Here is a 25,495-nt window from a genome sequence, read left to right as displayed (position 1 = left end):
CAATGATAAATTTTCTTATTTTAGAAACCATTTTAGTTTCTATTTTTTAATGAACAACATGTTTCTATTATGAGAAAACATTATATTTTATGCAAAAAGTAGTTGAATGGTAATGTGCATCTTTCTACCATTTGATCTGTTTTATTGACACAAATCCGAGAGAAGAATTTTGTCATGCAAAATCGCGTGATCCAGCATCCAACGTGTTACCGTTATCAATTTCTGAAAGCTTTTATTGCTTGGCAAAAGAACTGGTATGTTAATCACTGCTTTTAGAAAATGGTGATTTTAAGTAAAGAGATAATCTCCTTATCTTTGGAAAGCTCTTTGAATTCCTTGAAGTTTTGGAAAAGCCTTTTAACGGTATCTATAGTACTGGGGGGAAAAGGTTGCTTTCGCTGTCCATATATTAGCCAGAACAGTCAACTTTTATGCTTTTTGAAAAAGATTTTTTTTACCAAATAAATACAAAATGTAAAGTTTTATGTTTTTTTTCTTTAAATTTGAATAAATATCATTTTAAAAAAATTTACCGACCACTATAAAAAATACAAACATATTTATAATTATGTTTGTATATTTATAATTATAACAACGTGAAACAAAATTCTAATAATTATGACCGTGTAATTTGTTAAATGCAAGAAAAATTAACTTTTGAGGCTTTTTCAATTACGTAAAAACAAAACTAGACATTTTTAGTCTTTAAAATGGGCTTTATTTAAGCTTTTAATTTTTCAAAAAAAAAAAAAAAAAATAAAAAAAAAATAAACAAATAAAAAGAAGAATAAATAAACATGTAAAGAAATAAAAAGAAATAATAAATAAAATTAATTATGAGAATAAATAATTTTGCTCTTATAACAAAATACATGATTTTTATCAAAAGTACACGCACGCCTATAAAGAAATATCCGAGCCACGTAGCATTTAAAAAGCATAAAGTAAAATTAGGAAATTTTGATACTGTTCAGCTGTCAGTTTGATTAATTTTAACAGTGATTACATTTAAAAAAAAAAAATTATAAATAAAATTTTAAGCGATTACAAAAACTGTTAATACAAGGCATTTTCAAAATGAAAAAAATTTTTTATATATATATATATATATATATATATATATATATATATATATATATATATATATATTTTTTTTTAATAAGAAAAATGAAATGCACATGAGATGCGTTTTTAACGGAAGAGATGGAGATCGGGTAGAGGTAGGTAGGTGGAAACTTTGTTCTGTATACAAGTGGTTAAAACCCCTTAAGATTTCATTTTCACTCACTAAAAAAATCAAGTTTAAGGCAAGAGAACGATTAGTTGGGTACATGTGTTAACAAAGATCATTTTACTATAAGCATGAGACAGCGAAATTAGAGATTTGCCCTTGAGCCTTGATATCGAGATTAAAATTGAAGGTGGTTTCTTCTTCTGCCATTTTCTGCATTTTCATATTTAATTCATTAGAGAGATAAACAAGAAAAATACTCGTTGCCATGGAAACTACAACAGCTTCGCACATAGATGGCAGTGCAATCGATCAAAGCTGTTGGCTTCTGAAACAAAAAATGTCGGTTTACTTATCGCTTGAAGGTCTCAGAGTTAACGTTGGCGTTGATAAGAGCTAAATTGAAAGCTACTCTTACTCTGAGGACGTTACTTTTATTTACTTAGAAAGTTCAAGGTTACTTCTAAAATAATTGAGGTGAGTGACATTTTTAATACTACATGCAGTCTGATTCAAACAAATTTACCGGCTTTTCAACTGTACAAAATTCTATGGCTTCTATTCAATAAACTTAATACCTAGTAATTGTATACTTGTAAAAAATTAATCATTCTATTTTGACAAGCTAATTTTAACCTTTAGTGCATCTTTTCATTGGCGTAAAGTGTTGCAAAATCATTTTTTTAAAAATATAATGTGTCAAAGTTTTTTTTGGAAATTCAAAATTAATTTTAAAATTTTATTTATGATTATATTTGAAATCAGTTATGATTATTTATGTACTAAATAAAGTGTTTTTTTTTAATGAGTAAAAAGGAAAGATGCAACCTTTTTTTTGTTAATTGTAAAGCATAAATACTAAGAGATAAATTTTCATTGCAAAATAAATAAACCATAAATCATTATTAGCTACTTTTCGATTAGCCAATCTTAAACAAATTCAGCGATTATTTATTTTTGGGTTATAGCCATTTAAAAAAATTAATAAATAAATAAAATACTCAAAGAAATTAATTTTCATTGCAAAATAAATAAACCATAAATGATTATTAGCTACTTTTCGATTAGCCAGCCAATTGTAAATAAATTCAGCGATTATTTATTTTTAGGCTATAACCATTTGAAAAAGTAAATAAATAAAAATAATCAATAAAAAAAAATAGTTGAAGCTACTTGCAACCGGCTAACCGAGGAGTACCCTTTATTTTTGCTTCGTATCCATTAAAAATTAAGAATTTTTATATTTAGACAAAAAAGAAAAGCAGTATTTAAAAAAAGAGTTTTTAAACAAATTTTAAAAGATAAAATTATTAATATTATAGCCTGTTAAAGTCATATTCTTAAAAATTTATTGCATCATAAGTTATTTTAAAGCAATAATTTCTGCTGAACTGCAATATTTTAAGTAAAATAATAGCAATTATTATTTATAGTTAGTTATATTTCAAGGGACTATATTTTGAGTAATATTTTAAATGATTATCTGGTATCTTGCTTTAAATTTTATAAAACATAAAAATGTTGAAAAATACACATTTATGTACTTTAAAGCGAATACATTAAATCTAACAAAGCAAAAAATATTCCGAGTTTATATTTTAAAGTGGAGAATTATTTTTTTTATGTGTTTGTTTTACTTTTCGCAACAATATTCATTTTATCAGTGTAGGTTTTAATCTAATCAAGGTAATATTGTTTTCTTTTTCTTTTGTTGCATTTGACAAACAATGAAATATTCATTTGATCATTTGTTTGTGAAATTTTAAACTGGTTTTCGCATGAAATAAAAATATTTCATTTCTTTTTGTGAGAAATATAGTTTTCTAAAATCAACCAATATAAAAAAAATGTACATGTTTATATCTAGAAATTGTCATGGTTACAACGATCGTTATTGGATTTCCAAGCGTTAATTTTTCTTTTACGATTAATTCCAATGTTTATCTCATATGACTAGAGTACATATTACTAATTAAAAAATTATACTATAACTAAACTTTGAAAATATGTTAAATAATATCGGCTGAACACTCGATCCTATCCCGCTTACAATAACTTTGGTTTCTTCACAAAAAATAATATTTTCTTCATAAGTTTAAATTATAAACTTAAAATGCATGTTTTTTTAAAAAAAATCTGTTTGCTCGTGCTTCTCACTTTCCATGTAAAAACACGTCGGAGAGCTTTTTACTCAGGACGCACAGCTCAAAACGCGTATTTAAGAAAATGGACACAGCTCGAAATGAGTATTTTAAAAAATGGACATAGCTCGAAATGCGTATTTAAGAAAATGGACATAGCTCGAAATGCGTATATAAAAAATTATAAAGCTTTAAATGCGTATTTAGAAAAATGGATTCAGCTCGAAATGAGTATTTTAAAAAATGGACACAGTTCTAAATGCGTATTTAGGAAAATGGATAGCGATCTAAATGCGTATTTAAGAAAATTGACACAGCTCTAAATGCGTATTTAAGAAAATGAACACAACTCGAAATGCGTGTTTAAAAAGTGTCAAAGTCGTGTTAATTTTCTTAAATACGCAATAATAAAAAGCTCTCCGACGAATAATTTCCTTATGAATCTATTAAAACTATTTAGTAAAAATAATCTTCTATTTAATCAATTTATTAAAATTACATTTTAAATGAACTGTTTATTGTCATAACAAATTTGGTGACTTAGCATTTGGTGACTTAAATATTAATTACAGCTTACATCATATTGTGCATGAAGCTTCTTATGTTCTTAACTGTTTAAGAACTCTCTTTTATTCTAATTTATAATAATATAATATTGTAATTTACTTTAAAATAACACAATAAATTTTAAAACAGTTAATAAATTTAGATTCCGATTTAAATATGTTAATATATCAAAATGTTGCATACTTAGATAAGGTACGGTGTTGTTTGTTGATTGTGATGCGTTATAAGGTAATATCCTGCAATTACTTTATATTAAAGTAACACTGCTTTTAGTTTTTAACTTTCAATTTAGAATAATAATTAAAAACGCAATCAGTATGGAATAAGAGAAAGGAATATTTCAGGTAACTACCTTTAAATAAGGGATGCAGAAATATATTATAGGCAAAAATCACCTTTATAACTTTTATTAATTTAATGCCGATGATAACCAAAGAAATCTGGAAATTCATGTGGGAAAACTGGATTATGAGGTGATTTTCTTGCCTATATGAATGAACCGTCAACAATGAATTACTGTTTTATGCAATAACGCTTTTATGTGTAAAGAGAAATTAAATAAAAGTATTTAATATGCTTATTCTATTAAAAATAATGTTACGTTATCTAATTAGTGTCCTACTATAGTTCGTTCACCAGGAGTTGGCACTTGACTCCACCTCCTCCGACGCAGAGTTCATTTTAGCGTGGGAGTAAGAAAAACATCTCCGCGCTTAAAATGGAGACAACCCTTAATGCGAGCCAAACACAAACAGTGACTTCTTTTTCAGTCACTTACTTCTCTTTATCATCTGCTACAATACCTTTCGTTCTCTAGATAATTAAATATATTTTAAACTTAAAAACTGCTGTTTTCCCGGCAAAATATCTTAAAAAGGACAAAATATTCACTTTAAAGAGAGAAATATCATAAAAAATTGCGCGAAATATTATCAAATTTATGAAATATTTAATGTTAAAAAAATGCAGATGAAGTTCGCGAAATAAATATTTTTGCCATACGATCGCCAAATAACCTTGCTCAGGATTGTTCACGACTTTCTCCCAAAAATAGCGAAATAATATCGTCGCATACCATGTAATGAAGGCGGAGCCAAGTGCCAACTCCTGGTGAACGAGCTATAATTAAGGCTATCTTATTGTAATGACCTGACAGCACATAATGAGACTTGTCACGGTCTTCCCAAATTTAAAACAGGGTTTATTCGTTTAAATCAACTGCTTTAAAGAAAAGGACTAAAATCAATAGATTTTAAAAAAGCATTTCAAATATTGCTTTTTTTTTTTTAAATTTTTTTTTTTTTTAACTTAATGTTTATTTTTATTTTATAACCGGTGTTGAACAGCCTTCCCAATTCTGAGTTTATGGCTACCAATGTTCAAATCCGTAGACTCGTAATTTTAATCCAACCCAGAAAACAAGGGATTAAGCATCTGGACAAACCACCCTTCGTGGAGTACTTTTTGATGGAACTAACCAACATTTATGTTTAATGAAGAGGAAGACTACGAAATTCTCCCACTGTTAGTTTGACGGCAAGGAGATTCTATCACATGATCCGTCTACTACTGAGAATATTTTATGTCAGCACTGTGGTCGGTGCGAATCGGGAGCGGAATCCGTATCAACCAGACTCAACTGAGATTCGAACTTAGGCTTCTTAATAGGAAGCGAATGCTTATTGTTGTATTAGTAAATTTCAATTGGCTAAATTATTGCCCAATCATTGCCCCCAAAGTATTAAGTGATCTTTTGCGGGTAATGAATTTCACCATTTAAAAATGGCATTTTAAAAATCTATTCGCATGTTTCAGAATGCCAATAAAGGGGAAAGTAAAAAAATTAATAATTTTTTTAAATCGATAGTTAGATAAGTCTAATACGTGATACAATACATGAAATACACACAAATAATATTACTCCTGGTATTTATGCCACATTTGGTATTATTAACTTAACTTCACTATACCTTTCTATAAAAAATTCTTAAATTGAATATGGAGTTTCCTATATAAAGTATTATGAGGAAAAAAATACCGATTCTTGGTTTTAAAAAGCAATCTTCAAAACCATATTCAGAAATATAGTATTACAAATATATTTCTGAATTTTTAAATTTAAACAATAATAAAAAGAAAGCCTTATATCGTATCGAAAATTCTTTGTAAGTGATTAAATTGAGATAACTTTTTCTTATAGGATGAATTTTTTAATAAATGGTTAAATTATGCCATAGTACAATATTTGTCCAACTGCAATTAAAGTGATTGTTTACTTATCATTATATATGAGGCAACTTAATTTGTTTTATTTACTTTTTTCACTTAAAGTGTTGTAAGAAAAATAACTCAATAAATTTAGGCTAAATGTGTAATTTTTCGTATTACGATGAAGCAGCTTTTATGTAGTAATAAAGTTTCAAATACATCGCTATGATTTATTTTTAAAAATATTTTACTTAACTACTTAACTTTCGAAAATTTACTTACGAATCGAAGTTCTGAAATTAATTTTAAAAATTTCCAATTCATATAAAAAATTAAATTAACAAAGTTGCTTTTTTTAAAATTATTTCTTTTGTTTTACATTTCATGGAAGTGCAAAGAAGTTCCTTTTTTATTTAAAAATTCGTGTTTACCTTATATTAACCTTATCGTGTTATTCGTGTGTTTCGTGGTTTTAATATATAAAAATTCGTGGTTTTAATATATAAAAACCGTTTGATCCAAAACTGAATGTATACAGTAGTTTCAAAAGGAATAAATAACTTTTGAGTTTGTTGATCGTATTCCAAATTTCTAAGATGCTTTTTATATGTCCTTAATAATGTTTTTGAAATCTTAGAGTTTGAAAACTCTGTAGAATAATCTGTTAGGCATATTCTCCCAAAAGAAATAGTTTTTCCATAATATATCAAAACTAGTTAGAATGGTTCGTTACAGGGTTTAATACATGCAACCTCAATTAATAATAAAAATGGAAGAATGTGTATGTAATTTATAATACGATTTAAGAAAAATAAATGCGCTTAATATGCAGATAATTTTTGATACGATTTAAATAAAATGTATTTCATTTACAGATAATTTTGAAGAAAGTGAAAATAGACCTTGTACGTTTGAGACGATATTTTGAAGTATAATGTAGTAACAGTCATGGACTTGTTACTCATGATAACAAAAGATCTCTCTTACATTCTTGTCCAATATCCTCTCTATTCGTTAATTGCGAGTGTCATATTATTTGGAATACTACTGAGGTTTTATTGCCGACTGACTTTGGGACGATTCGAAGATGATCAGTCCATGGATGGAAAAACAGTTCTCATTACTGGAGCCTCAGACGGTAATATTTTTTAATGCAGAGATTATGTAAAATGGTTTAAATCGTTTATTATATGTTCAAAGTTGAAATGAATTGTATAATTTGTTTGAGTTTTTCTTCTTTTTAAGTACAATTATCTGTAGGTTTTCTTATACAAATAAAGAGTTAAATTCAAGAATTGAATTACTCGGAATTTAATGTTAAATTCCGAAAAATTTTATTCCTTAATTCCCAGAATTAAGGTAACCTTAAATTTCCGGAATTTAAGGTTACTAGTGAATCGTACACCTATGAAAAAAGATTTTCTATAAATGAATGATCCCAAAAAACTGATACGGAAAAAGTATACTTGATGATAAAACAACTTCTTTTGCTTCAAAAACGGTGGTGAGAGCGGTAAAATTTTCGAGCACTCAAAATTAGGCGCTATCTTGGCATGAATTAGGAAAGCATAAGAGATTTGAGACAGAACTTAAAGTTACCAACGAAAATGAAAATAATTAAATATGAAAAACATAACTGGAAAAACCGCTGTAGCCAAGAATAAAATAGAAAACGTAAAGTAGCCAACGAAAAATGAAAAAAAAAATTTTTTTTTCCCTTCTCTTTTATTTACTTTTTATCTTTCGTTGGATACTTTACGTTTTCTGATCCACATTGCATTACCTCGGTTTTTTCTAGGATCTGTTTCAAATTGCTTTTGTTTTTCTCACCCACGTCTACCATATTTTTGAGCTCTCGAAACATATCGACTTTTATCACCTTCCTAAGTTTTTGAAGCAGGGGTACTCATCCATCCAACTCTGGGGACATCCCCTCAAATTTGCTAATATATATAATACTCTTATATATGGGTCAGTCTCACAAAAACAGTCATTTTCATGTCCCCAGTATATTTTATGTTTGTTTTACAGCTTACGAAGAAAAAAAATTCAGGGAAAGTGTCCTTCAGAATGCAAGCTAACAAAAGAATAGAAATAAAATTATCAATTTTTATTTATTATTTATTTTAGGTAATTAAAATATACCAAAATGTCATTCCCTCACTTGTCCCCACTGCTGATTTAAAAAAACAAAAAAATTGTTTCTGAAATAAAATTTTTTTTTTTACAAATTCGTGTTTTTTATTTCAGAATACTGAAATATAGAATTCAGGAAATCAATTTTAAATTTAATTTCTGATAAAAATGTTAACACAGCACTATTTTAAACTTTGTCCCCAGTGTTTCGCGTCATTCCCTCACAGCAATGTTCTTATCACCTGCAATCTTCTTAGAATAAAAATATTTTAATAAAAACTTCAGAAGTTAACAACTGGCATCATAGAACAAAATTGCAGTATGTTTCCATCTTCAACTTAAGTCCCGCAGTGGACTGATCGTTAAGACACGGTTCCCAGCAGATCACCGAAGTCAAGCATCACTGGCTACGGTCAGTGTGCGGGTGGGTGACCACTTGGATCAGTCTGCGTAGGAACCGAGGGTGTGCGGTATTGGTCCTCGTTAAACTGTGCTACCGTAGAGTGCTCGACTTCGCGCGCAGGTCGTCGGGCTACCGAAGCGGGGGTGCCATCCTCTCCGCAGAGGATCAAAATTGTGATGGCATCTCTTCGGATCATCCTCCGGGATGTTTCCCAGACCGTCGCCAATAGCCCATTGTGCAGCTCTAGTGCGACGTAAATTAACAACAACAACAACATCTTCAACTTAAAGAAGCTTTGCTGTGGAATAAATTTGAATGAATCAAATCAGGTAAAATTTTTTACATTCGTCATTCCCTCATGTAATTTTTTAGAGTAAAATAAAATACAACTTCATCGAGAAAGTGGATAATTATATGTTGCTTTCTTGTATGAATATAATTGTATGCGATTGACTTCAGAAATTAATTAGGCCTAACTGTTATTTTTAAATTTTATTGAATTCGTCATTCCCTCACTAGTGTATAAAGTGAGGGAATGACGCTGAAGTGAGGGAATGATTCAAGATGAGTATATTATCAAACTTTTTTTTTGTTCAATCGTGCCAGCCAATTTTATTTCCCAAACCTGTAAAAACTATTAAATATATAAGACTAAATTATAATAAATATTAGATATACTTAGTATGTTATAATTTTCAAACTTTAGGTAGATGTAACTTAGATAAAAACATGTATTAAAATAAAATATCATTCCCTCACTATTAGTGTCATTCCCTCACTTTTTGAATAGTGAAAATAATTAATTTACTTATTAATTAATTTGAAAAATAAATTAATAAATTAATTTATTATATTAATTAATTAATTTAATTAATTAATTTATTAAATTAATTAATTATTAATTATTATAAATTAATTAATTATAAATTAATTATTTAAAAAATTAATTAATTTGAATATTAAGTATAATTTATAGGCTATATACTTTCTTTATAATGCCATTACATATTTCTATTAATATAAAAAGTTTCAGAGCTTTTTATTCACTTTACTTTTTTGGGATATTATGAACTGAAAAATGACAGTTTTCGTGAGAATGACCCATATATATGTATATATACTTATAATATATATATATACTTACTCAATATATAAATACTCTTTGCACAAAAGAAAAGAAAGACAGATTAACGTAATTAGATAATAAATTGAGAAAAATAATAAGTTTTATTTTACTAGTATTTTAATATGATTTATTTCAGCTATATTAATGCAATATTAGAAAACACTATTTTTCCGACATTATAGTGTGAGCTGATGACGAGATTATATAATTTCCTTACTTTATTTAATTAAAATTTTATTTTTTGAATTTGAATTTTATTTTTTTTTAAAAATTTGTGAATATTTAAATTTTTTTTTATAAGCCTCCTACTGTTAGCCTGTCAGCAAAGGGACTTCAATCCACAATCAGTCTACCACTGTTGACTTTTTACGTCAACACTACGATCGGGGCGAGATTCGTATCGACCAGCCATCGCTGTGTTTCGAACTCTTGTCTGCTCATTTATAGCGCTCTATCCCCGGAGCTACCACGGCCCGTGGGAACTATGAAGCAAATAAGATTTTTATAGTATCAAGAAGACTTATCTTATTTCAAATGAATTTGTTGATAGAATTTTCTTAAACTTGAACGAAACTTTTATGTTTTGGTCACTATATTTTATGGATGGCAGTTCTCAACCGCCAATTCCTATTGAGTAATTAATAAAATACGTTCCGAAAAGGTTAATAAATGGGGGAAAATTGAATAAATTTTACCATTTTTTTACATTTAAATTTTATAAATCGTAATACACTTGAAGTTATTGAAATATTCTAGTTTTGAAATATGGTTATTCAATTACTTAAATTATTTTTTTTCGTACCAATATTTGTGCAGTAATGACCAAAAGTTTTCGCATAACGATGTATTACTAGATCAGATTTTAGATAACTGCATTACTGTAACACTTTTTTTGCTCATTAATGAATTCCTTTTTTTTTTACTCAAGTAAAAGTTTTGCGTAAATATTCCTAAGAGAAAACGCAACGTTTAGAGTAAACATCTGAATAATATAAACCTGAGCTGAGAGATTTTAGAGATTCTGTGTTGCAACTATGATTACTTACCTGAATGTACAGATTTATGTCTATTAAAAACCCTTTTCGTCACGCGAACAGGTTGGCAGAATTGTATTTTCTCAAACATTCAAAAGGACAACACGACATCATGTAAAAATCGTACGCAAATGATGCGATTATTTTTTTTATTCTTAGCTAAAGTTTTCGAACATATTGAACATACTAAACACTACAACGTAATAATCTTATATAATAATAATCTTAATAATCTATATATCAGTCTTGAATTTTCTTCTAAATCGTGCGGTACAGTTAAGGATCTCACACGAGGTACAATTTTGGCAACTACGCCACGTTTTAAACATAGCATTAATCCTAATTTCAAACAGTAGCTAGCTACCGACAAAACAAATAGAACATAACAGAATATCTTATTTAACAATTATATAATGCATTTAATAATCTGTCTGTTACGTTAGTTCTGGTATATGAGTATACAGGGGGCTCAAAAATTACATGGGAAACTTCTGAAACGATTGATTGAAATAAATACGCATGTGCATAGCAATTTAATTCATTTGCATGGCTCTCTTCCGGAAATAAGTTTCTTAATTTATTTTCTTGTGAGGCATACTTTAATCAATGCTTCCTTAGAAATCGGCGATGATACTATTTGAGACGAATATGACTTTGGCAGCTTTTATGTGAATGGAATGGAGATGTGTTACCGAGTTTCTCCAAAACCCTGAAATTTTGGAGGAAAAAAAAACTGAAGAATAAAAACAATTTACTGCTTAACTTAGGAAACCAGAAATTTAATTTCAAAATTAGTCACAAAATTAAATTCAAAGTTAGTTACTCAGTTCGTCAAAAGATGTCAGATTGTACTTTTAACTTGGAAAAACACAAAACTATGTTTTCAATGTAATCACCATTTGCCAGTACCAACAACACGGCGTAAATAACATGTTATAATGTTAAGAGATCAGAACTAACAGACGCCCATGAAAATTGAATTTAAATGGTCCGACATGAGCAAAAAACATTGTTTTAAGGTTTGTAAAATTTATAAGAAAACATTTAAACATCAAGTAAAAGAGATATGCTGACGATACGTTTGTCTTAGTAGACAATGATGTTGAACTTCAAGGGTTTCTCTCTGTTTTAATTTCGGTTGACAATAGTTAGCTTATAAATAATTTGCTTTAGAAGATGCGGAAGTTAATTTTACCATGCTATTTTTTAGATGTTCTAGTAACTGAACAACCTGATCATTTTCCACCTCTGTTTAAACATTTTGTCTTTTCTTCACCTTTCCTCTACCAAAATATTTTATTCTGATCACCCTAATTACCAAAATATTACCGAATTTCATACTCTCTTCTTCCGCTCATTTAACCCCTGCTGTGACTTCCTCTTAGAATTCTGAACTTAACTTCCTTCTCTCACTTGTTGCTAATCATGGATATAACTCTTTCATACTTGATTCAGCTTTTTTCTGAACTTACTAGACCTAAACCCACCTCTTCTTCTAATCCGTATTGTGGACTAGTTAATACACCACTATTCTTCTTCATTCGTTACGAAATTGCTAATATCCTGCCCCATTTTTTTTTGTTTAAAGTCATTCCCTGGCATTTTAATAAAAATAATTTTTAATCTTTTATACATTCCACCAGTATCGATATTCTATGTGGGCATTTATTTTGCACCATGTCAATCCACCTTTGGCCACATTGGACAAACCAGTCGTCAATAATTCGACAAATCATCTATTGTCGTACATTGTTGGGTCACTAATTAAACTTGATAACGCCAAAATTCTTTTCATACCTGTCTCATCAACTTATCTTCATACTATTAAGACTTGTTTCTTTCATATGAATATAAATTGCCTATTTAATGATATCAGTTCCACACTTCTTTATACTACTGGTAAATCTACTCTACCCTGATTTGCCTCCTAATAATTCCCCCTTGTAAGCGCTAAATTCAGCTTTAGTAAACTTTAAAAATTTCTCTATTTAAAAATTGTTAAGATGGGAAGAAACTAAGGTAGAAGAGTTAATTATTATGCATTATCCCAATACTAGTAAGTATTTAAACGATTTATTTTCTACATATAGGTATAGGTAAATCTACTGCTCTTGATCTAGCGAAACGAAATGCGCGAGTGTTAATGGCTTGTAGAAATCTTGAAAAAGCTGGAAAAGTTGTAGAAGAAATAAAAAAAGCATCAGGTAATCACAACGTGGTCCTCTATCATCTCGAGCTGAGTTCCTTTGCATCGGTTAGAAAGTGTGCTGAAGAAGTTCTAAAGAATGAAAAGGAGCTACATGTATTAATTAATAATGCAGGAATATCAGGTATGATATTTTTAATTGGATTTTTTTTTTTTTAGTCATTGCTTTGTTAGTTTAATTCCCCTCAGGCAGTGTTCTTTTCATTCTGTAAGCATGGCCCCACGACCGCGATGCACCCCAGTTCATCGTTTCTCTTTTTTCCCCCCTTTCGTACATCAGACTATGATTTTACTATTCACAGAGGCCTGTTCAAAAGTTTAAACGATAAAATTTACTTCCAATTCCAACGATTTTGGACTTCTCAGGTTAGCGTTTCTCTCCCCTCCTTAATGTATTAGAATATTATTTCACTATTCACTGAGATCTGTTCAAAAGTTAATTCATTTGTAAAAAAATCTCTGGCTATAACTGTTGAAGTTTTCAAGTCGGAGTTTCATTGTGTATGATCTATTAATAATACTTTCAATTTAATCATATCTAATCCGTTGGGAACTATAAAATGTAAGATAAAACAAACACAAAGAAAATATAATTGTTGAAACATATTTTTCCGGATTTTTTTTTTTATGTATATAAAACTATGACATTATCCTTAGTAGTGAAATAATAAGTTGCATAAAATGCAGAAATCATTTGAAAAAGTTGAAGTACCCTTTCTGTTTTTTAGACTACACTATGTTTATTGCTGTCGTTTTTTTGTTAACAAAATGTTTTTCTTTCTGAGAGACCAACTGTGGGAATCAGTGACAAGTTCTTTTAATGATAAGTGACATAAGAATACGAACAGATAAATCTATGCCAATCTGAAGGTTCAGCGCATTTCCTTATTTTCTATTTCAAAATTAATTCTTTATTTGAGACAATTAAGAATAGCTGACACCAAAAGGAAGGCTCTACAATAGTAACCAAGAATAATTATTATAAAAATGGACAAAAAATACTAATTACTAAATTTGGTATGGACATTAAAAAAAATTATGTCTAACTCATAATGTATAATAAAAACTCATAACTGTCATTTTATATTTTATAATCGTCGTTGAATAGCCGACCCAATTTAGGGTTTACGGCTACTAATATTCAATTTCGTAGCATTGTAATTTTGAACCCAGTCCAGAAGACAAGGGAACTCCTGGATCAAGTATTGGGAGAATTTGCCGTCGTGGAGAACTTTTTGATGGAACTAACCCGCATTTGCGTTACATGGAGAGTAAACCACCAGAAGTTCCCACGGTTAGCCTGACGGCCAAGGGATTTTAATCCATGTTCTACCACTGAGGATATTTCACTTCAGCACTGTGGTCGATGCAAGCTGAATGCTGAATTCGTATCCACCAGCCATTGCTGGGATTCGAACCCGGTTACCTCATTGGAATGCGAACGCTTTATCCCATGAGCCATCACGGTTCCATAACTGTTATTTTGTAGTGAACAAGAATCCTTTATTCTTTTCTGTTACATTTTTATTTTATTTTCTGAAGGACCTTTATTTTTATTATGCATGTCCAAAACGCAATAAAAAAATAAAAAAATTGACTACCCTGAATAACTTTTGATCTAACGATCGGGTCTTCACGAAGTTACAAAATAAGGCATAAAAACGTACCTACTCGGTAATTGACTTCTTGACCTTCAAATTAGTTGGTGGGGACATTAGCCTCAATCTGAAAAATACGATATCAATAGTTTGGTCAGGACAGCGATCGAAAGTGTGGAAAGTTTGTTAATTTTATTTTCTGCGGATTTCGCTGTTTCAATAAGCTCGATTTTTTTAAACTTTCATTTCTCAAGAGCTATCCGACCGATACCCTTTAAATTTTCGACTTTTCCTTTTAAAATTATGCAGATTAAAATGGTGTATATATTTTTTTGTATCTAACAACTCAAAGGTTTTTCGGCTATTATCAAATTAAAAAATTACGTAAACACAAACAAGTACAATAATTAATTTTAATGATTATACTAAGCTACTGTGGACTATATTTTGCAGATTGAGACTACTGTGATGTATATTAAGAGAAAGTGTAATGCGGAAAAAAAAGAAAACGGACCACCCTAAATGGCTAATTATTGGATCTTCACTTTCCAGCACTCAATCTTAATAGTTCGAGAGGGTGATCTCAAATAAGCTAATTTATTAGTGTAAACAATATTTTGATTTAAAAAGTAGACACATAATACTGAATAAGCGCATATACGGAATATGCTCACCTTTTTTTTCCGAAGGATTCAGATTTCTGACCCCACTAAATATATTTCCCTCAATCTGGGAAATATGGTTCCAATTGTTTGGTCAGGAGAGTGGTCTAAAGTTTGGACCCCTTAATGTTAATTTTACTTTTTGCGTATTTCACCATATCTCGAACTTGTTAAGCGAATTGAAGATTTTTTTGCACATAATTATGAAATTCGTTTATTCAACCATAATTCCAAACAAAAAATAACTTTTAGTAAATATTTATTATTTTTCATTATTATTTTAATTAATAATAGTTGAAAGAATATTGTACATAAGGTATACAATTTTTTACATCATTTCATGGCAATTTTGCATGGAAAAATAAAACATTGAGTGAAATCAGTCGAATAGTTCCTGAGAAATCAAATTTAAAACTATAACTCTTTTAAAATTCGATTTCTCAGGAACTGTATGACCGATTTCCTTCAATTCTTTTTAAATTATACAGATTAAAATTAATGTAAAATTTTTTGTATTTTTTAACTTCAAAGTATTTTCAACAATTAGTAAGTTAAATAAGAGATTATAGTTTAGAGAAGATTTAGATTATTGCTTTCCATTTTTTACAAAAGAATGAAGAATAATTCTTTCAACTGTTTTGATGAATAACCCCTACAATTAAAAGACCAAAACTTCGCGTAAATACAGACAAACTTTTGTTATGTATAACATAATTATTAGTAAAATAAATGAAACAGTCTATAAGGCAGCTAATATTATAATTTATTTCCACAAGTCTCTAGATTAAAATAGTTATTATTTAAGTAACTAATGCTCTTTAATATTTTAAATATTTTAATTTTTTACTTTATATTGAAATTATTATTTTCATTAAACTTTAGTAAATCTACTAGAAGACGAAAAGATTTGCCTGACTTACACAAATGAATTCGAAATTGATTTGCTGAACAATACTATAATAATCAACTTACTATAGTATTAGTATTATTACTATAAATAATTAAAAAAAATAATTTTTAAGCGGAATTTTCTTTGGATACACTAGTTTTTATCTGTGTTCTACTCGCTGCATTAGTTCCAGAGATATAGAAAAAAAGAAATTAATTTTAAGGGTTAACAACGGTGATGATATTTTGCAGATTGAAACTGTGATGTATATTAAGAGAAAGGCCATTTTTTTACTGATTTTCTAATTTAATATATCGTGTGTATTGATTAATTAGCATATTCAAAGTTATTAGCATATTCAAAGTTAGTCATCCGACTATCAAGATAGTAGAGAACCATAAGTACGTTAAAATCTGCTTGTTGTGAGGTTTGTTTGCTTGAACTTTATTATTACTTGATATATCAATGCATGATTCTATCTACAAATGACCATCTTATATTTTAGGGATTCCCCGACGTCTGTCAGAAGATGGGTGCGAAGTTCTCATGCAGACTAATCATTTTGGTCATTTTCTGCTCACATTATTGCTTTTAGGTAAGTTAATATTAATTAATCCACCTTATGTACGGAACTTATTATAATTAATTGTTATAATTAATTGAAAATAATTTTTTTGTTCTATTTTGGATAGATCTTTTAAAAAAATGCACTCCAAGTAGAATTATTAATGTGTCTTCAGAAGCTCATCTTTTTGCAAGATTAAATCTGGATGATTTGACGAATAGGCAACAATTGAGACCAGGTTTAGTTTATTGCAATTCGAAATTGGTGAATATTTTATTTACAAGAGAGTTAGCTGAAAGGTTAGATGGAACAGGTATGATATTTGAATGCTAATTTGACATCCATGTATGATTATTATTTAAAACTTTAAACACATTTTTCTTGAGATTAGATTTTTGTTTTATTTAACGTTTAAGTCTTGATAAGTCTTAAATTGTAATATAGCCAGTGATTTAATAATTATTATATTCATGAGTGTATTTTATTCATTTTTATTTCTGGGCAGTTTAAAGTGGTTAGCAATGAAAATGAATAAAATACTCTCATGAATATAATAATTATTAAACCACTGGCTATATTACAACTGAATTATTATCAATAATTGACTGTTACTTAATAGCTAACGTTTGAATAGGTCAAGATTAGATTTTCTGTTAAATTTTTTTGAAATAATTAGGTCACACAGAGTTATTATTTTTTTTAAATTTATTTTTACCATGATTTCAAAACCACTATATGAGCATTATTTATTTATACCATAATGATCGTATAATTCTCTTTTTTATTGTAATTTATCATTATTTTCGCTACTCTTTATATTAGGAAGAGCTCCCACGCTCAGTATTATCATCTTGAATTTAATTTTAAAAATCAACTTCGAAATATAAATGAAGAATTGCATTTAAAAATGGTTAACTTTCGTGAATTTTTATGCCAAATTAAGTGCTAACTAAGAAAAAGAGGTAAAATTTACTAAACTTTTAGTGCAGATTTTAGCAAATGCAAATTCCAAAGATTAGCTTGTTCGTATTAAAAGCTTATACTATCTTTTAATTGTTTTGCAGCATTAATAAGAAAAAAAATGTATCAATATGAATTTTTAAAAAATAGAAGATTTATAAAGACAATCATTATTAACAATGAACATTTTTCTTTATCTACTGCATCAAATTTATACATTTTTTAAAAATTATTGCATAGTAAAATAGAATACATGAGGAATTTTTGACGCACTTTAATTGTTTTGCTGTAGCATTTTAAGATCTTGAAATATATGTAGACAATTCTTTTCAGAAAAATAGTGATTAAGAATGAACTTCAAGACATCTGTTTTCCCACTTTTGCATTACAATCACTTCTTTGCACATAAATAAAATATTTTTAACGTCTTCTATTTGAAAATTTTATTAATTTCATTGTATTTGTTTATCAGTAGAAGTACTATTTTTGTTGATAAGTTTTTATTTTTCAGGAGTAACTGTGAACGCTTTGCATCCAGGATGTGTTAAGACATCAATTTTCAGAGGGAAGACTGATATTATATCTCTTCTCAGCAAGTTTCTCTTTTTTATTGTAGGAAAGGTATGTTCATAAGCAATCCTTTCAGCAAGTTTCAATATTAGTTTCGAAGTTTGTCTACATATGGTGTTGTAGAAACTAAAACGATGTTTCAGCTGCATGCAAACGATTCAGTCTTATTTATTTTTAGGAACGTCTGTTAATTTTGCTCCCATGCTGCGACCTTGAAAACATGTTTGTCTTACAGTTTTTCACCGCTGGCATCTCGTTACTGGTTTTGAAATTTGCTGAGAATGAATTTCCTTATTAGCAGCACGCCACAAATCGTGCATTTCTATCTTGTTCCGTTTTTCTTGAATTAATTTTTCCTATCGCCAGTCATTTTTGGAACATCTGTTATGATAAAAAATTCTAGAAATGTTCGTTCATAAATTAATTAAAATTTTTTTTTGATAAATATTTTAAAAATAATTAAAGAACTAAAAATTGAGTTGTGCTATGAAACAATTATATTAATAAAGAAATGGAGGATATCGATATAAGTACTACAAATGTTTTGTTAAGGGCAGTGGATTAATTCTTTTTCTTTTCAATATTTTTAAGATTTATGTCATTTTTTTTTCAAATTAGATCATGCTGAATATTTTTTAAACCTAAATTATTTTCCATTTAAAATATTTTGTGGAAGTCTTGATTTGGATTTATGTCAGTATTTCTCCTACAAACTAATTAGCGAATGAAAATATTTTGCCATTAGCTATTGCTTTCAAGGAGCACTTAACGTACTATTGTTTTCCATGCCAAATTCGATGTCATGCGCTGAAGACAAACTCTTGACAAAGTATATATAGTGAGACTAAATCTGATCTAATTTTATTGTAGTTTTAACGTAATGCGTCATAACTGCATAAATGGCTAATATCTTCTGTGATTTTGGTTTTAGATTTGCTTATAGTTGCCAAATGGTTGAGGCACACGTTTCTTAGTGCAGGCAACATTTATATTTTGTTGTATAAATCTTAATTTAAAAATTGTTTTATTTATCATCAATAGTTCAAACACATATGTACAGGGTGTCCCGTAAAGTCCACCCTTAATATTTAATTTATACAAACCAAAAAAGTATCCTCACTGACTATTTTAAATTATTAAAACACGTTTTGCTTCAAGTTCAACTTATGAAAAGATTTCTTTTCTGTTAAATATAGTTGTCATTGGACGTGATCCCAGTATATAAGTCCACTTGTATCAGTCTGCGTAGGGACCGAGGGTGTGCGATATTGGTCCTCGTTAAACTGTTCTACCGCAAAGTGCTCGACTTTACGTGCTGGTCGTTGGGCTACAGAAGAAGGGGTGCCATCTCCTCTGCAGAGGATCAAAATTGTGATGGCATGTCTTCGGATCATCCTCAGGGATGTTTCCCAGACCGTCGCCAATAGCCCATTGTGCAGCTCTAGTGCGACGTAAATGAATTACAACTACAACTACCCAGTATGTAAGTTGTCATATAATAAGTTGTCATTGGAAGCAAAATCCCTACAAGGTTGCATATGTTACCACTAGAATGTAGGAATTAGTTATTTTTCTGATTATCTAGCTAGTTTACTAGAGTGATTCGTTAAAGTGCCAAAGATTACCTCGGTAATCTGCACACTACCTAGATAGTCAGCACATAACCTTTGGATACTCATTGTGAACGCGTTAAAGTACGTTTTTGCTGGAACAACAGCCTCGTTCCTGTATGCTTAAATTAACATTTATTTATTAAAAAAAAAATCTAAATATCTAAACAAAATCAAGTTACTACAATAAAACAAAGCCACTTTAAAACTATAATTCAAAGAATTGAACGGTTTAATATATCATTACAGTTACGGAAATTAACATAATGTCATTTATTTATTTTTCAATATCTAAAAAATCAAGTCTATGCAATCAGATAATCAATTAACTAGTTCATACAATGAGAGAAACAAATTTTTAAACTTAATTTGATACTGAAACCATTAATGGGTACATTATCTAAATAAATTGTGAAAATTTTTTGATTCTGCTCTTTAACAGATCAATCTAGTTAATTTTCAGATAATGTACACAGGAACGGCTTCCGAGCTTTAGTCGTAACAGATACATTATCTCACCTGTAAATGATATGATGGGCCCTTGAAGCCTGTAGTATTTTGGAGGAACATGAAACATGATCTAGGTCAGTGTTTCCCAAAGTGTGGTACGCGTACCCCCAGGGGTACGGGAACAGTTTATCGGGGGTACGCGTTCTTATGCGAAATATCTTGCAACAAACGAAAATTTCAAAAAATTTTATTTAAAAAAAGCTAGCCATGAAAAGTTACGATTACGTATTTTTCTATTGGCTATTTTTTGCTGAGTCAACGGTTAATAATTAGTGGTGTCAACAGCTAGTTGTGATTTTTAACTTTTGTGCAATTTTTTTCTAGTAAAAAATACATTCATTTTTTTATTAGTGGTACACAGCGTTGCAAAAAATTTAGAAAGGGTACACAAAAGTCATAAGTTTGGGAAACACTGATCTAGGTTATACTTGTTATTTCTCTTAAATCTGATCAACTATCCGAATTTATAAGTTCCAACTATATTTCATATGTTCTTTGATGTTTAAACCCCTGTAAGTTTCTCAGCTTAGGAGGATCTTTTATGTTATAAATAAATAGTTCTGTAGACAAAGACATTTTTTATCATAAATTAAAGAATAACTATAGTGAATTTAAAAAAAAACGAATTTACGTTTTATTAATTGTGCATAAGTTGCAAATGTTTTGAATCCAAATTATGAAATAAAAATACAAAGAAAACAAGGAAAAAAAGGAGAAAAGGAAATTTTTTAAAAAAGGAAATTTATTTTTAAAAATAATTAAAATTTCTTAGAAAATAAAAATTTTAAAAATTTATAAAAAAAGACAGAGAACACAACTACGAAAAAATAAATTTTTTTTATTAGCGCAACTGATTATATACACAAAATAGTATTTTTTTACATTGTACTAATTTAACCAAAGCAAAATATATCAATCCAGTAATGTGAGGAGTACCAAATAAAGAAAATGAAACGATTGAACGATCTCTTTCCTTGTTTTCTTTGAATTTGTATCATATATATATATATAAACACAAAAAAGACAAAGTATAAAAGAGAGATTAACGAATAAAATTAAGAAATATAATTTATAATTTATTTACTGCGCATAAGCGGCAAGTACATAGAACTGTTAAAATCAGTTAATACAGCGAAAATATGAAAAAATAAAGATTTTTTTAAAAGAGCAATTAAATAAAATATATTAATAAAATATAATATATTTAAATATAATATTATTAAATAAAATATAGTTAAAAAATCTAAAATTTAAGAAATTAAAAAAAGCCGGAAAAGAAAATAAATAAGCGATATAATCTCGTCATCAGCTCTCACGATTATATTGGCAAAAAGAGTGCTTTCTAATATTGTAATAATATAGCCAAAGCAAAATATATCAGTGAAATAATGTGAGGAGCACCAAAAATTTTTAAATCGAAAATGTGTTTCGGGCCAATCCAAGGTAACAACCAAATCAAACGCTCTCCTGTACTTCATAAGAACGCACCGTAAAACGACCCCATTATCCTCTATTTACGCTTCTATTTTCATATTTTGTGATCTGGAAAACATGTTACGAAAATATTTTAATCATTTTGGAAGTGCATATGAATTCGTTACTCGCTGTATACATTACATTTTGTGTTTTATTCTGTATTTTCTTGAATTTTTATTTTCTATTTTTTGCTTGTTGTATTTATTTTGCATTTTTTTGTTTAATTTGTTCTTTATTCGTTTCAAAATTTTTTTGGTACTCCTCACACTATTAAAATAATTTAAAAATATTTTCTTTTTTTTAAAATATATATTTTTTCTATGTTTTCTCTATATTTTTGTTTATATATTTTATATTTATATATACTCTATATTCTCTATGTTTGACTTTTAGTTAGTTATGTATTTATTTGAAATATATCCTATTCTACAGAATTCTGAAGAAGGTGCACAGACAACAATTCGCCTAGCTGTTGATCCCAAGTTGGAAAAAACAAATGGGAAATATTTCTCTGATTGTAAAGAAGCCAAAATCAGCAAGGATGCTAAGGACAAGTCGCAAGCGAAACGGCTGTTTGAAATAAGTGAACAAGTTGTCGGCAAAACATTTTTAAAATCGTAGATAAAATTGTTTTATTTATTAAATTACGCTCTAGTATGTGAGAATTAAAAAAAAGTATTTATGTAAATTAATGGTTATTAAGTGTTTTAAGTTCAAAACTTTTGTCTAAATGAAGTTTTTTTAATCTGCACATCGCAAATTAATATTCAAAAAATAAAAGTTAAAAACTATGCCAAGAACGATTCACTGTGTAGGTGGAATTAAAATAATATGAACGAGTTTATTAATCGAAAAAAAGGAAGAATTGTGAAATTTGCCTCATGCCTGACACAAACTTATTTCTGTAGTTTTAATCCCACCTTCAATGTTATCAACCTTATAATCATTTGCAGATTTTGATGTTTCTCATTTTTACCTGGCGTGAGAGAAAGATTTTTGTAGGATAAATTTTTTTTTGGAATTCCCTTTTGTTTGGTTTTTAAGTGTAAGTTTAATACGTTAAACTTTAGTATTTATCAGTTTAGTATCACACAAATGTTTTAGAATCCAGTATTAGATCTTGACTGAAAAAATGTCTTATGTTGTATTTATATTAGGGGAACCAGTAAGTAATGTCGTTTTTATATATTAAAATCATACCGAATAAGCATTTCATATAATAAAAGATAAAGTTTTAACAACCATTTAATTTTTATAAATGATAACACCCTCGTTATCAACGACCTTTAGCCAATCAACTGTGCAATTTTTCAATGACGGATCGATAAAAATTGATTGGTTTTTGAGCAAAATATATAAAAAACATTTTCGACACCAGCCACATTTTCAAATTTTTTACTACTTTAAAAATGTTGTGGCGATCCATTAGTGCAATACTGTGTGAATATCCAAATTTATTAATATGTGGCATTTACGATTTTCTAATGCACTTTGATAAACATTGAAAATGTTTTTGATAGCAACGCAACTGTTGCTTTACTTCAAGCTTGTTGTTGTGAAATTCAACTGACATATTATGCCGGGTGTGTAACTCTTCTAATTGGCTGGATTTTTCGCAAAAAAGCATCAGTTTTTTTTCTTTTCAGATTTGATTATTAACTTCTATTGTAACATTAACCAGCTATTGTAAACCAGCTATTGTAACATTAAAATGTCTTTGGCACGATTTGGCAGAACATAATGAGTCAATAAATTACAAACGAATATCGAAAGGACATTAGTCTCCAAACTAATATCTAAATTGTGAGAAAAAGAGCATTTTGTAAGACTAGTCTAACAAAATGCTCTTACAAGTGCTCGTCTAAATTTTGGACCGAAAGAACTATAAACATGGAGGAAAAACAGGGTTAAATGCCGTCCTCTTTTTTTCTTTCCATTAAAAAGAAGAAAAAAAATCATGCCTATTTTCAGATGTCACGATTAAAAAAAAAAAGACTTTCGCCGATGAGCTATAAAATAAACGAGCTTCAAATGTTTACCATTCATAGTTTGTTTGTTAAAATGTAAACACTTTGTTTTAATGTTTGATCGTTTTTATATTTATTAATAAAATCTTCTTTATTTACAAAAATGGCTGCATTTTTTTGTGAAAACAGAAAAGTATGTTTTTATGATGATAATCTGTCAATCTCCAACATTTGAGGTTTCTGCGAAATATTTTTTTCCAGTGGTAGTGAACTAAAGCAAAAGCTTTTAAAACAAATCAAATTTTTATTAAACTTTTGTCAGAATTAACCCTTTAAGCACCCAGTCTCATATTTTGGGACCAACTCTTTCTTTCCAACTAATAAAGATTGGTAAGTTGAATTTCTTAAAAATTGTAGCTGAGAAATAAATTTTGATTAATTGCATTATGCTTTTAAGATGAATATTACTTACTGCGGAAACTAAGAACGAGGTAAGAACCCAGTAATTATGTGGTGGTTTGCCGACTCATTAGGCTTAATGAAGTTGAATTAATTGAATGAAAGAAACAAGCGAACTTTTAAAAACTAAGGCTGCAAATTAAGCATAAGTATCTTACTACTTTTTTCATTAAGGTACTTCTCACATCAATAGAAAGAGGAACATTTCTGTTTCTTTGGCAAGGAATGGTTTTAAAACTGCAACCAATTTTTAAAACTATTTTATGTGTAGTGGTAGATAATTTTTTTTAAAACTTTGATTTCATTAAATAGTGTATAACTTCTATCAGTAGGAAAAATATTTTCAGAAAGTATAAAAATTACGTAGTTGTTGGAGGGGTTTTTACCTTACACTTATTTGACATCAAATTTTAAGACATAGAAACTTTCTCACGTTGAATCAGTACAATTAGCATATACAATTAAATCAATGAGTTCGAAAACCGGTAATCTCCAACAAAACTAATTTTGCAGGAGAGACAAAAAACTGAATAGTTTGAAATCTCCTTCATATATATATAGAGCTTTTTTTATTGCACAAAATAGACAATACCAAGAAAGTGGGCATGAATTTTGTATATCCTAAGCTATGCATCTATGTCGGTTAAACTTAAAAATGCAAGAATCTCCATTTTGAAAATAAGTGGAGATGACTGGTTTTCGGAGTCATCGATTCAATCATTTCATTCTTGACTTTATCTTGGAGAAACAAAACTCGTACATGTACTCTTAACTATTACAACCACTTGATACGAAAACTTAACTGTTCTTTTTACAGTAAACTTAAAAACTAAGGTAGAACAATTACATCCTTAAGAGTATTTATCTGGATAAAAAACTGGTGCATGGTGATATTTCAGTATTATAAAGTTTCTAATTTTAATTTGTAACCACAGAGTTGCGATTTCTTTTTAAAATTAATCGCACAGATCACTTTATTAAATACTCACTTAATTTTACCATTCGAGTTAGGCGATTCATTAAAAACATTCGTACAAAATAAGAATCTACCTGTTCTACAGTTAAGTCCTCGATTTCAAGCGCAGGTCGTCGGGCCACCAAAGCGAGGGAGCTATCTCCTCTGCAGAGGATCAAAATCGGGATGGCCTGTCTTCTAATCATCCTCGGGGAACGTTTT

At 28.8% G+C, this 25,495-nt stretch overlaps 1 protein-coding gene across 1 annotated transcript; it reads left to right on the top strand.

Moving 5' to 3' along the window:
• The first annotated feature begins 1,242 nt into the window (after positions 1–1,242).
• LOC107439124 (retinol dehydrogenase 11) lies at positions 1,243–24,023 on the top strand. Its single transcript, XM_016051615.4, has 7 exons — positions 1,243–1,708; positions 7,023–7,285; positions 12,937–13,176; positions 16,707–16,796; positions 16,894–17,079; positions 18,238–18,347; positions 22,325–24,023. Exons 2-7 carry the CDS (start codon positions 7,096–7,098, stop codon positions 22,511–22,513), a joined length of 1,005 nt encoding a protein of 334 aa, XP_015907101.3. The 5' UTR covers positions 1,243–1,708; positions 7,023–7,095; the 3' UTR covers positions 22,514–24,023.
• Positions 24,024–25,495: the final 1,472 nt, after the last annotated feature.

The sequence above is a fragment of the Parasteatoda tepidariorum genome, chromosome 8, assembly GCF_982258835.1.
Source record: "Parasteatoda tepidariorum strain Cologne lab strain chromosome 8, Ptep-v5.0, whole genome shotgun sequence".
Taxonomy (NCBI): Eukaryota; Metazoa; Arthropoda; class Arachnida; order Araneae; family Theridiidae; genus Parasteatoda; species Parasteatoda tepidariorum.
This window is presented reverse-complemented; position numbering and strand designations above follow the sequence as displayed.

Bases quoted from the DNA above. Each gene is read 5' to 3' on its own strand.
- LOC107439124 (XM_016051615.4), top strand. From the start codon at position 7,096: ATGGACTTGTTACTCATGATAACAAAAGATCTCTCTTACATTCTTGTC. The intron at 16,797-16,893 runs GTAAGTTAATAT...TATTTTGGATAG, and splicing joins GCTCACATTATTGCTTTTAG to ATCTTTTAAAAAAATGCACT. The intron at 17,080-18,237 runs GTATGATATTTG...TTTATTTTTCAG, and splicing joins TGAAAGGTTAGATGGAACAG to GAGTAACTGTGAACGCTTTG.